Source organism: Lonchura striata, chromosome 6, assembly GCF_046129695.1.
Source record: "Lonchura striata isolate bLonStr1 chromosome 6, bLonStr1.mat, whole genome shotgun sequence".
In the NCBI taxonomy this organism is placed as follows: Eukaryota; Metazoa; Chordata; class Aves; order Passeriformes; family Estrildidae; genus Lonchura; species Lonchura striata.
The window spans coordinates 6,004,262-6,018,165 of record NC_134608.1 but is presented as its reverse complement, the minus strand read 5'-3'; the positions used below and the strand labels follow the sequence as shown (position 1 = coordinate 6,018,165).

Below are 13,904 nucleotides of genomic sequence, written 5' to 3'. Positions count from 1 at the left end.
TGCATTACTTAAAAACAATGAGTACTGCATATGCATTGCTGAGGCAAGCCTCTTTGCACTAAGCTTCTTTATATATAGAAATAACACCAGTGACCTCGTATTAATCACAGACACGGCTTTCTCCATGACAAAGGGAAATTGCAAACTTGCAAGGGCACCAGAAACCTTCTGAGATCACATCCACATAAGCCAAAACATGTGACAACTTGAATGATCTTTTGCTCCACTTTGAAGAAATCACTCAGATCCTTCAATATTATTCTTGACAAAATCAGAATCATGCAATTCTAAAATGAACCAAGTGATGATTTTAGATACAGCTTCAATTGTCTAAGCACCTTCTCAAAATTTCTGAAGCTTTTAATTCTAAGAATTTTAATCAAGATAGCACTAATCAGGAAGAACATAACCAGCCAAAAGGGTTTGTCTTTGCTACACAGAGCACCAAGCAAGAACTAAAATGAATGTGTGTCGTGTCCTGTCTGTGCCACAGCACGCAGGCGTTCACATGCAGCTCCACACCACTGCATCAACATCCTGCTCTCCTGCAGATGTGCAGCCACACGCAGCAGTTCTCACCCAAGAGAGAGAGGAGAGCAGCACCAACACCCCTCCAGAGGAGCACAGGTAACCTCAGGGCTTGGTACAGTGGTCATCAGAAACTGCTGGGGAAGTACAGGGCTGATGATAGTTCAAGCTGAAGGAGGGTAAATATTAGAGATTAGGAAGAAATTCTTCCCTATGAGGGTGTGAGGCACTGGCACAATTTGCTCAGAGAAGCTGTGGCTGGTCCATCATTGGAAGTGTTCCAGACCAGGCTGGACATGCCTTGGAGCAGCCTGGTCTGGTGGAAGGCGTCCCTGTCCATGGCAGGGGTTGGAACTTTGATGAGCTTTAAGGTCCCTTACAACCCAAAACATTCTGTGATTCTATGAACTGATAAATCATTAACCAAGTTCTTTGGTAGATACAAAATACAGGGAAAAAACATCCTGGCATCAAGCTTTGACCAAAAGCAGAATAAGGTCCCCAGCTGCCCCAAAATTCCACTCCCGCCTCTTCTTCCGGCCGCCACCACTCCTCTGCAGAGGCAGCACAATGGACGGTTGCTTTCACACGACGCCAAAACCACAGCAAACAGCCCCCCACACTGACTTGCCTGGCGCCTGACTGATGCTTTCTTTAGCAAGCTCAGCTGTGAAATGGGGTATGTGAGAAGCAGAGACTCAAGCAGGAAGCTCTCCACCTCTCCCGCTGCACAGCGACTGCCCATGGGGCAGAGGAGGGCAAAAACCCGCTGGGCGCCCTCCTGGATCTGCCCTGTCCAAATTGCCAGAGCCCACAAGTCACAGGCCTGCTGAAAAAGTGCTCCATCACATTTAAACACAAAACTCATTCCTACACTGGACGACTTCATAAGCATTGTATTAGCCCAGATGGAAAGGGTCATGCTAGAACATGAACCTGTTTTGTTTACAAAGGGGCTGAAAAAGACTCTGTGAGGATGTGCAGCACAGCCTGGAATTTTGATGCTTTATCCCTGAGCCTCCAGAATCCAGGAGTCTGCTCTTCATTTCGGCACTGTCACTCCCAGAGGATGACAAACCCTAAGGATGTGGATACAGAGAGTCTTGGCCAGCAGAGACAGCTCCTTAACAGTAAATATGGGGGATTCCACTTTGCTTTAGGTAGAGCTGGAGAAATCAGCCTCAACCTGTGCGAATGTGCCAAAGAAACTTTTATCTATTCCTGTACCACTTATTTTGCCTACATAATACCCTTTTTGTCCTTCAAAGGGAAAGAATAAAGCTCCATTTTCTGGGCTCATTAGAACAGCTCTAAACCTTGCTCCTTCTTTGACATGAGCAAAATTAATTTGAAGATATAGATTTTGATACACCTTTCAGCAAGAGGAAAGTGGAACATGTTCCTTTCTAGAATCAAGGAAAGAGGGGAAAACACCATCCCTATTGGCAAGACAGGCTAGATCTTACTCAAGCTAATCAATTTAAAGCTGGTCAAAATGAGTTACTATCATTAGGTATTGCAGAAACAAGGGACAAACTTCTATAAAAGAAAATAACTGCAGGGTCATTTTCAACAATTTCCAGTAAACCGCCCTCCCTTACAAACCAGTCTGGTGAGCAGTTCCTAGGAAGTACCCAAAGCTGGACTTCTTGCTGCTACCAAGTAAACAGATAATGAAGTGATAAGCGTGGGGCTCCATGTAGAAAACTGATTATCAGCAGCAATACTCCCACCAAGCCCTATTAGGAGATGGAAGCTCACCCTACACAAAGCTCTGTAGCTTTTGTATTAACAGCGTGTTCCAATGAGCAGCATTGACAAGAAATCCCACCATGGATTTGAACTGCACAGGAACACTTTCCTCACATGGATATATTTTCTTCCAGGCTCAGGAGCAAACTGCCTGAGGGAATAAATTTTCATTGAATATATTAATGTGAGATGCCTCAGTCTGTGAATGACCTAGATAATAAACTCATTGACGGAAGCCAATTCCTTCCTCTTTCTCAGAGCACCATGGGCACTCGCTATGCCCAATAAATAATGTACAACCCAGCCATCATTATCAACTCTTGCTGCATGCAAGAAGGGGGAAGGAAACGTGTCCAGTTCTTCTCCCAATTAGCCAGTGCAAAGCTGGGAGCATAATTCCATCGAAGCCATGGGGAGCCCACTGACGTAAACCTCACAAGCAACAGCAGAAGCAAACACTAGGCTCCTGTTCTGCTGGAATCTCACAGAAGATGCAGGCAAACTTTTTAAAAACAAGTAAGAAAGGAAGAAGGCAACTTTAACATAGATGTTATTAAAAACTGATACCAGAAGGAAGTGTGGTATGGACAGCTTCATGTATGGGCCAGTTTACATGTGAGGGAAGGATAACATTAAAAGCACGTAAAATTTAAAAGAAATTAAGGATATGAGATAGAATAAAACATGCAGTAAACCAATCCCAAATTTCACTACTTGGAACTCTATTTTTCCTCTGCTCTTCAGTCCTGGGGAAAAGGCCAACAAGCTACATGTCCTTGTTTACCAAGAATGCAAATGCAGGAAAAGTAGGAATTCAAACAGGACAAGCTAGTCTTTCATTAGTCATTCCTGATTTAGACAACCTTTGTTATTCTGAAGAAGCAAAGCCCAGAACTGAATACATTTAGCATGGGATGAACACACTGATCAGTCTAGGTAGAGAGAATCCCTCTAGGAACTAACTCACACATTGACAAGCCAGCTCCAATGCTATCAGAGACAACACTGATTTGCAACTATTTTGTCAGATAAAAGCACTTTGGAGCACAGACATCCCATGCTGACTTTTACTGTCATAGTTAAACTGTCACCCTCTTTCCCATCCTCACTGTGGAGCCAGCCAGCTCCAGAGAGCTGCCACAACCCTAAATGATCCCTCTGACAGTGCACTTCTCCCTCTGACTCACACCCACAGCACCCAGCACCACTGGTCCTGCTTGAACCTACTACAGCATCTATAAAGCTGTGAAGGATGGCAAACATTTTTCTATCCAAAAATGACAACAGGATTCCCAAACTAAGACGCCACTGCTATCATAGGAGGTTTAAGACACTAAATTTGGCAAGTGGAGATGTACACAAAGAATTTAATTTCCAAGGGATGTCTTGCTTATATGACAGAGTAAAATTAAATGTACTCATGATAAAAAAATGCAAAAGACCGTGCTATGTTAAAATGCAGACTGATGGCAAGGAATTAAAAAAAAAAAAAAAAAAAAAAAGGAACAAGCAAGGGCAAAACAGAAACCACAGAGCAGGCCAGAGAGCGAGAGAGAGCTGGAAACCAGAGGTGCTGTAGAAAGGTGTGAGCTGCTTTTTCACAACAAATGAGACCAGCTGGCAAGTCAAAATCCTGTCTCTGAGAATGGTTAATACAGAATATATGAGAGAAAGGCAGAAAAACCACCACAGTGTCAGATATGGAGGTATCAGCTCAAACCTCTCCTCAGCCCGTGGCTGCATATCATCAGACAATCTGTCACTGTAATTCTTACTATTAGGTGTAAAGTCCTGGGACAACAGAGACAGACAGGCTGTTTCTCACATCCTGTCCCTTACTGCCTCATTTTGAGAGATTACTGGGTTCTACTGATCTGTTAAGTGATTTCACACTGCAAATGATTGTACCGATCTTTTTTTAAACATAAAGCAGACATGCAACACTCATACAGCATATCACACATTTAGAAATGTGACTTGCATGGATGCATTCCCCTCCTCTCCCCATTTCAAAAGAAACATCTGTACTACATTAAAAAGTAAAAAAATAAAAATAAGAGAGAAATTCCACTAAGGCATAAATAGCATTATCATGTTGGTTAAAAAATAGTTTATTTATTCTATCTCCCATTTCACAAACTGAAGTCAGCTACCACAGCTGCCCAGCTTGTGTTTCTGCATCAGTGCTTCATTTCCTACCTGTTCCACAGAAAGGAGATCCCTCCTGGAAGGACTCTGGAGAGCTGCCACTGTATCACTGATTCCAATACAACCACCTCGCTCACAAAACTCAAAACTTACAAAACTGTGCAGGTGAACACCAAGAAAAAGCCCTTATGTAATATCATCTAACAGATTCATACCTCCCTCCCTCCTTCTTCCCCTGCCAACATCTTTTGTACTGGCATTGCTCCTGGGCAAGCACAGTGACAGCATCTGGGTTTCAGTTCTGTGTGGGCTGTACTGACCCAAAGGACAGGTCCACATCACATTGATGGAGCACAGAAATTCCCATCCAGAGCCACAGAGGTCCAGCCAGCAAGTGAAAATCTTATCCCAGACCTAACATCCCAAAAGCCCTGTGGCTTTGCAGCCCAGGACAGCATCTTCCCCAGGATGGGCTTAATTGCTTTGCAATGTGGCACTCAGAGGAGACTGCTCAGGGTGTGCCATCCATCTGTCACACAGGTCACAGGCATCCTGTCTCTGCTTGAGGGCTGCATCTGGACACAGAGCACCAGCAGGCTGGAGAGCATGAGGCTTTCTGTAGATGCAGTGGGTCTCACAAAGAAGATAAGGCAAAAAAAAAAAAAAAAACAACCCTGGCAGTTACCAGAACAACTCTTCTGCCTGCAAGCTGCCCCACATTGGAGGAGCCCCAGGACAGAGCAGCGCAGGGAGCGGGGCCATCAGCTGGTCAGACTGCTCCAGCAGCCCGCGGGATAGATCTGGACATCGATTAGATGCCTCTGGTCTAACACAACAAGGGCACAAAAGGTCTTGCAGGGGCACTGAAAAAGCAATTTTTTCCATCACCTTGGGCCCAGGACGGACACTGAATATCAAGAGCACAGGAGTTACTGAGGGATGCTTGCTCCCACACAGCACTGCTCAAACGCAACCAAAGCTGGCTCACATCTGCTCCTGGTGCTGGCTTCTAAATTAAAGCAGGATGGCTTCCTCAGCAATTGACCTCCCTAAGTGATGAGAACACCTCATGATATCAAAGCATACAAAAATATCATTGGCATTGCAGAAATATAGTTGTTTGCCTGGCTTACCCTAAGTGGCTTAGCAATGTTAATGGGACACTTCTGGATGCTCTATGTTTCAGAAACATATTTATCTTTGATATCATTATTATAAAGCATGGCTTTCCCTCACAAGCAGCCAGCAAAAGGGCATGGCTTGGGAGAGGAACAACCACATGGTGATCTCCACCAGGACACGGCGCCAGGTTAGTTATCCATGACTCCAGCCTGGGTCCAGCACGGCCCTGCAAATAGAACAGGGGTGGAGCAGGCAATCAGAGCAAAGATTGCTCATTGTCTCCAGAAGAAATTACATTTGCAGCATGGTCTGACATGTCTTAACTGCATGCCTAAATAGGATGAAATCTGGGAGGCAAGAAGGTGCGATAGCTGATCCAGAATCCTAATAAAAGCTGCCAGTAACTCATTTCATGTGGTAACTCTGCTGTTCATCTTTTTCTCCATGGTTACACAAAAGGCCCCCAGTTTCCTGGCTGTATTAGCAAAGCACAATAGCTGAAGCCTAAAACATCAAAGGAGCCTTGATAGTTTGTGAAGAAAGGGTGGGAGTCTTATTCACTTCAGTAAGGGATATGTTTTTCATATCGAATTACCCTGTAAATCAGTCGATTTTCTAATGGCATTTCAATAGCTCAAATGGCCCCCTTGACGATCCGTTCTGCAGAGTTTATTGCCTATAAGCTCAAAATGGCCAGAAACCAAATCATTACTCAGAAAATACTCCAAACAGAAAGCCTCTGACAGCCTGGGTGAAATGTGCTTTACAAAAAGACCTGCAGAAAAAGCTAAATATAAACCACCAACAGGGTGAGGTGGGGCCAGCAGGGCTGGGGACAGAGTTTCCTGGGGTGCTGGGCTCACTTGTACTGCGGTCACCCTGCTGCCCCCTCCTCCTCCTCACAGCCTCTCTGCAAAAAGCACCCTCAGGGCTGTGGGTGCAGGTCTGCAAACACCTTCTCATGAGCATCAAACATGACCAAAGGCAATGTGGTCATCAGCCCTTGGCTGCCTCTTCTCCCTCCAACCAGAGCTTTCAACTGGTTCAGCAGCAACTCCATCAGCAGGAATGTAAAATTACCCCTGGCATCAAAGTCAGCCCCCCACTCCAGCCAACCACATCAACAAGGGCTTGAGAGAACCACAGAATAGAAGACCTTAAAGACCACCTCATTCCATACCCTCTGCCATGCACAGGGACACCTTCACCAGACCAGCTTGCTCCAAGCCAAATCCAGCCTGGTCTTGAACATGGCCCGGGATGGGACATCCACAGCTTCTCTGGGCAACCTGTGCCACCCTCACTGTAAAAAAAAAAACTTCTTCCTTACATCCAATCTAAATCTCTCCTCTATCAGTTTAAAGCCTTTTGCTGTCTCTCTATACTTTTGACAAAAATCATTCACCAGCTCTCTTTTAGCCCCTTTAGGCACTGGAAGATGCTGAAAGGCCTCCCTTTTGCCTTCTCCAAGCTGAAAAACCCCAACTCTCTCAGCCTGTCCTCATAGCAGAGGTGCTCCAGCCCTCTGAGCATCTTCATGGCCTCCTCTGGACTCCCTCCAAAAAGTCCATGTTCCTCTTTTATTGGGGGGCCCAAGGGATGGATGCAGTACTCCAGTACATCCATCTTGAGGTGACTGCCACTGCTCTTGAGGGCAAGAGTACCAAAGGGTGCCCATTAGCCATGTGACCATTTCCCTCCAGGTCACTGCAGCACCTGATTGCCTGGACTCTGTCCTGCCTTGTCCTGCACTCCTGGAATTCTGGCTCTGCCCCAGGCACAGAACTTCCCCCGCCTCAGCCACAGACCCTGATGAATGCAGTGACAACATCTTTGAAGGGGACAAGAACACTGTCACTTCACTGCCCATATGGCTGCTCCCCAGAACACCCTGAGAGCCAAACCCACATCTTGCTGCACTCAGTTCAAAGCCAGGACATGAACACCAGTCCCATAACCCTCTACTGGCCCCAACCACTGGAAACTGGCTCTTCTCATGCTGGGTCAAATCTCCCCAGCCAAACACACTCTTCTCTCAAGCAAAATGCCCCTGCTCTCCAAGGATTCTCACAGCTGCCAGCCAGGCCTTTTATTGGGGAGGAGCAAGAAACAGGACTCCAAATACCTCAACTTCTGATGCTGGAACAGGGCACTACGTATGCAGCTCTTCATGACAGTCAGCAGTCTCATCTGCCTGGATCAGAACAACTGCTTTTAGCATCACACCCCCACAGACTATTAAACACCTGACAAACAGCAAGAATTTCCCCCTTACTTATTACAGCCTTTGTCTTGGGCTGCAGGGCACTCTCAGGTAGTCGTGGTGCATGGATCTCTCTTGGCATTTTGAGGGGATCTGTTCTTAGGGCCAAAGGACAACTTTATGTTAAAGGAAAGAAAGAAAAGCTGAAATTCCAGTAGCTTTCAGACCCATCTTGCCTCCTGCAGTGGGCGTTTCTCTCCACAAGTCCTATTCAAGATAGTAACTGCGTATCAGTAATAACAATTACAGAAACAACTTAAAGCTTCCAAAAAGTTAGGGAAGGAGCTCATTTTACTCAAGCCTAATTAATAAGCAGTGTGACCTTCACGCAGATCAGAGATCTGCACTATGTACATTACAGGCGTGTGCACGGAAACAGAAGTCAAATGGACTTCACCCCAGCCTGCTTCTGCCCCATGCATGGAGACACCACTTATTCCAGCTCTACCAGCTTAATTTATCTCTACAGTTGGGCAGACACAAAATACTGTACCACAAAATCCTCTGTCAAGAGCTATAAAGTATTTTGGCTTCCTGAAGCAACTTTGGCCCACCTGAAGAACCCTGCAGTCAAGCAGGAGTCAAAAGAAGCAGCAACCATATAATATTTCACCAGCAGCACCCTGCATCTCTGCCATGGCCATGATGCTCTGGAGAGAAGGTGAATTATCTTTTAACTCTTGAACTTCACATTCAACAAATACAATTGTATATAAACATGGGTAAAACACAATTATTTCTGCCCTAAGAAAGAAAAAAAATCATAGGGAAACATACAGGCAAAAGAGCTGAAGTGAAGGAATGCACAAGAATTGCTCTAATCTCTTCCTGCACATGAGCAAGTGGCAACAAACTCATCAGGAAGTTGTGACTGGCTCACTAATCTTATAGCCCATCTGTTATGTGATTTCCTTCAGTGTACTCTCATTATCTGCTACTTCCAGATCAAGGTTTAAATTTCTACTCCTTGTTAAAGTCTTAGAAATTATGGCATCTCCATCCAGGGACTAACAATTTTTACAATTGCGGTTAAATAATTCCCTTATAACAATGCCATTCAGTATCTGTAAAGAGTGTTTCCCCAAGGTTAAAAATTACTTCAGCTACTACATAAAACTCAGGAATAATCCTAGGTATTGTAAACATCTCCCATTTCAGCTACACTCCATTTGCTTCACTGATATATGACAGCTTTCTATACTGCACTCAGAGACAGTCAAAGAGGAGATAATAACTTTTAAAGGTGCATATGTCAAGTAAAAAGATCCTAGCACAGGCTAGTGCAAAATTAAATGCTTTCAAGTTTCAGCCCTGATGTAAATCCCAGCAAACAGCTCAGCTCCCTCCCTGCACCTGGTCATGCACACCTGTGTAAAATGCAACCATTCAGGTTTGCACAATCTCACTCCCACACAGGCAAATTCCTACCAGAGACAGAACATGGCACTGGGGAGGTGGCGCTCAGCTGTGACTGCGTTACACCACGCTGAAGGCACGATGGCTTTTAATTGACAATGTTAATAAAAACGACTTCACTGAAACCTGACAAGTTAATATAAGAAAGGGGAAACAGCAAGAAGGATCTTGAAGTTAATAAGCTCTTGCAAATTTGATCTGTGGAAAATTAGTCAAATGTGTGTAACAACAAACACACAAATGAGAAGCTATCCAGACCATGCTAATGTGTTTACTAGAAAGACTTTGGAAAACAACCCAAACGGTTAGAAGTAAAAGGGTCAGTTTTGAAGTCTCTGCAACATGAATTGTAAAGCACATCATGAACAGAGAACAGTGCCCCAGCACTCAGTGGGATGACTCAGGTGTATAAGCATTACTGATGAGACAGCTCATGTCCATACACTTACTCATCTGCATAAGTGTTCAGGTCATAATTGCAGTGATGTACCTGCAAGTCATCTGGGAAGTACCAACTCTTACACACAGACTGCTCCTCCTTGCCTCTCGCTGAAACTTCCTACAACTCTCACAAAAGGTGCTGACCGATGCTACAACTAATCACTTTTTTTTTTCTTTCAGCAGGAGAAAATCCATGTTTATAAACAGAGCAGCATGAGCCTGAGAGCTGACACCAAGACTGCCATAGGTAATTCCTGATAGCTTCCTCTCAGGATAAGAATTCAGGGAGCAGAAGCAGCCAACTGCCTTGTTTGCCTATTGTTAATCATTTGGATTTTACCAAAATACTGTCTTTCCTGTCTCTGAAAAGTGAACATAAAAATTCTATTTCAAATCAAAATGAAAAATTGCACACAGCCAAGTAAGCATAAGCCAGGTTAAACTTGGGAAGATTCACCAATTTTCCTCTCACTCGATTCACTCCTTAGTTGCCTATCTGTGCTTTTATTTTGGGGGTGCTAAAAGGACAGAGTGAAGGATTTTGGAGTGGAGGTGTTTCAAATCATCTACATTTCCTTGTGGTGTTTCGCATTGTGCCAGCAGCTCATAGACTTCGGGTTAGTACAAACCAGCATTTCCTATCCTGATTACACAAACTCCCGTGACAGCCTTGCTGGATTTATCAAGACATATTAAATTATCAGAGCAAGATGCTGTTCCCTGTCATCATGTGATGCAGGCTGCACGCTATGTGAGATGCTAACGAAGCAAATCAGAAGGGAGGGGAGAGAGAAAGGCAACAGAAGACAAACATTTGCTCATTCCCCACTAAATCTACCCCAGCTGTAAGTTTCAGACATTCATTTAAAGGGAGAGCAGAAGCTCTTAGCCTCTGCCTACACACCCAGATCTAAAATTAGTTTCCATCAATCTAGTTAAAAGAATTCTCTGATTTCCCACCCCATTGCACCCATCAGCTCACAGGTAAAGGAGTTCATAAAACACATGTCTATCCTGCAAGGATTAGAAACTTTTCCCTCACCAAAGACCAGATGATTATTTCAGGCCACAGTTTGCATCTGCCCTAAAAATCAGCACAGCAGCATGGACTAAATGGAAGAAATGTATGTGGATCCACACCAGCAGCAATATTATGACAGGTATTTCACTAAGGTAAATAAGGCCACCACCTTTGCAGCAGAGCAGTCCCACCCCACATGCAGCCAGCACCAGTGTGACCAGGACTCCAGCCTCCTTAGAGGACTGGGCCTCTCTCAACAGCAAACATCCCCAGCAACTCAAACATCAAGAAAACCCTCAAACCTACATGACTTTATCTCAAGCTCACTCCTCTGCCTTTCCCATAGGGGTCTGTTCTGCATTTGAAACTGGTTTAGCACAAACCCCAGGAGCAGAGCAGATACCTTCCAGGGGCACAGGTAGCCTGGGAAGCTGGGCATGCATCCACCAGGCAAACCCCATTACCTAAGCTCTGGCTGGGCTGTCAGGAGCAACACCTTAGCTAAGCCACTGGAGAGTGGCTGGGACCCTTCTGTCCAACACAAAAACCGCATCAGGCACTGTCTGAGAGAGAACACCTCCAGTGCATGAACCTCACACCTACCCGTAAGGTACCTAACTAAAGGGCCCCAATATACATTGCCTGTAATCACCCCAAAGATGTAACATCACACCTCAGCCACAGACACTGGCTGAGAACAGAAAGTCCCAGCATTCTCCCCAGTGATAGGATCAAGATCTGTTCTCTATACTGTCAGCCTCAACATCTGTTTTTATTGTGGTTGTTATCTGACCGCATATCCTGAACTTACTGGTCTCAAAAAGTTTATACCCATCACAGCCTTGAATATTCTCAGCTCTTCTGCACCTTCTCTACTCAGAATAAATGCCTTTTTTTATCAAACTAACTCTTACCAGCAAACTGGCTGGATCAATGCAGTCACTTTGTCCTCCTTTACAAGACTGGAAAGAAAGGTACAATTTTAGAGACTGTACTGTTTCTCTCACCATCAGGACTAATCCATAAACCAGGTTCTCTGGGCTGCATACAAGTGACGTTTACCTCAAAATAACCTAGAATTAGCTCAGAGTGAAACTGCATTGACCCAGAGCAGCAGTGTACATAACAGACACAAGACTAGTCCTGCCATTCTGCTAAGAAGTCAAAGAAATCCACATGCACACATCAAACCATTGTGCAAGCATGTGTAGAGCTGGGCAGAAATCTATCCAACCCAGATATCCGAGTTTCCAAGTGCGCCTCAGTGTGCTGAGAAAAAGGAGGGAGGAACACCTTTGTGTGAATTTGCTGGTGTAGTTTGCAAATTACGTATTACAGATCTTGTCTCCGTTTATTTAAAAACATGAAGAGAGACTTCAGAGCCCTCCACTAGATCGTCCTTACCCTCAAGCTACGACAGCTGAGAGTCCTTAGGGTCCCTAAGGAGCAGCAGAGGGGCACACACAGATGCGCGAAGGAGCACACCTGTGTACCTGCAGACACGCACCGGGCTGCACTGTGTCTGCGGCACAGGCGTGCAAGGACAAGCCCCGGCTCCGCCAGTGCCCTTCATTCATTCCCAGAGGAGCTCTCCCAGCTTCTCCTCCGGACGGGTACTCACCCAGCCCTCGAAGGTGTCGCTGGGGGCGGCGGAGCGCAGCAGGTCCTGGAAGTGCAAGGTGCAGTTGGCCACGAAGTCATCGTAGCCGATGGGGGTGTCGTGGAAGACGGAGAGCTCGATCTGATGGCCGTCGGTGACCGTGGCCGAGAACTCCTCGTTGTAGGTGGGCTTGTTGGTCTTCTGCTTGGTGCTGGTCTGCCCCACGCGCACCTGGTCCACGCTGACGGTGACATAGGGATCCAGGAGCTGGTAGCCCTTGCGGAAGAGCGAGTGCCGGAGGGACCAGCGGGTGGGCTGCAGCCCCACCGCCTCCCCGATGCGCACCTTCAGGTACCCGCTGAACTTCATGGCTCCGGACATGGCCGCGCCCCGGGGGCGCCCGGGCGCCGGGAGGAGAGCCAGAGCCCGCTCCCGCCGGGAGAGGCACCCAGCCTCTCCTGCCGGGCCGGCGCCGCCCCGCCGCGCCTCCTCAGGGGGCCGGCCGGCGGCACCGCGCCCGCCCCCGGGCTCTGCCGGGGCTCCGGCACCGCCCCGCCCGGGCTGCCGCTGCTGTGGGGATCCGGCTCGGGGACCCCCGGGCGGGGAGAGCGGCGGGGCCGCGCGGCTCTGCCCGGCCCCGAGAGCACACAGCCCCGGGGGAACGCTCCGAGGCGCCCCGATCCCCCGGGGCTCCCCGTTCAGCACCCCCCGGGCAGGGCGGCTGCTCGGAGCCGCGGCCCCTGGGCGGCTGCACGGGGACAGGAGCGAGCCAGAGCAGCGCTGCCCCCGCTGCCCGCAGCTCGCCCTCGGCTGCCGGCGCCTTCCCGCATCGCCCGGCCGGGAGGACGTGCGCGGGGAGCACAGGGATGTGTTGGCTCCGCCGCTCGGGGGTTAATTGCGGGTGATTAACGTGCCCGGCACTCGGCGCGCGGGGTTGTTTTTAGGGTGGATTGTCTTCGGGGGGTTGATCGCACTTAATAAAGTCGGAATTTAATTAGTTTTAATTGCTTTGCAGATTTCGCAGCAGAGCGGTGTGAACTGGGTAGGGAACAATGAAATGCTGCCTTCCCGGTGGCATTGTTCAGCCGGCATCGGCTGAATTAGGTTGTGCTCCCTAAAATGCGGTCCTTTGAGTGACCCCACCACCCACCACAGCTGGATGGTGCCAAAAGTAGCTGACAGATTGCAGCCTTTTTTTTTTTTTTAATGTGTTTCTTTCTTTTTTTTCTTTTCCAGACTACTCCTCTTACCTCAGCTCTTCCATCTTTCACATTCCCTAGCACACCATCTCTATTTTCTCCCATCCCCTTTCCTCCCTCACCCCCTTCTCCACGTTGTCTTCTTCCAAGTTTTGTAGAAGCACCAAGCCAAGGCTCCTTCCAAACCTCAGACAGAGCAGGTTGTCTCTGATTGCCTCCTCTGGAGAGAGCAGGTGGAACAGGTTCAGTAATGTGATCACTCCTCACATGGAAGCAACTGTTCTGCCAGAAAAACTTGTAGACTCGTAAATCAGACTTCTGACAGGTCTCCTTTCAAGGCTTTTAAGTTACTTGCTCTGTCACTATTAACTGGAGAATACAAGTGTTTAGGATTTTTTTGAGCCTGGTTAGGAC

The 13,904-nt window shown here is 47.0% G+C and overlaps 1 protein-coding gene across 1 annotated transcript in view; it reads right to left on the bottom strand.

The window, feature by feature from the left end:
• Nucleotides 1-12,760, bottom strand: part of PRKCH (protein kinase C eta) — a 112,528-nt gene extending 99,768 nt beyond the window's left edge. Inside the window, exon 1 of the mRNA XM_021554501.2 lies at nucleotides 12,313-12,760. Coding sequence (XP_021410176.1) covers nucleotides 12,313-12,672 — 360 coding nt within the window. The 5' untranslated portion in view covers nucleotides 12,673-12,760. The remainder of the gene's footprint in view (nucleotides 1-12,312) is intronic.
• Nucleotides 12,761-13,904: the final 1,144 nt, after the last annotated feature.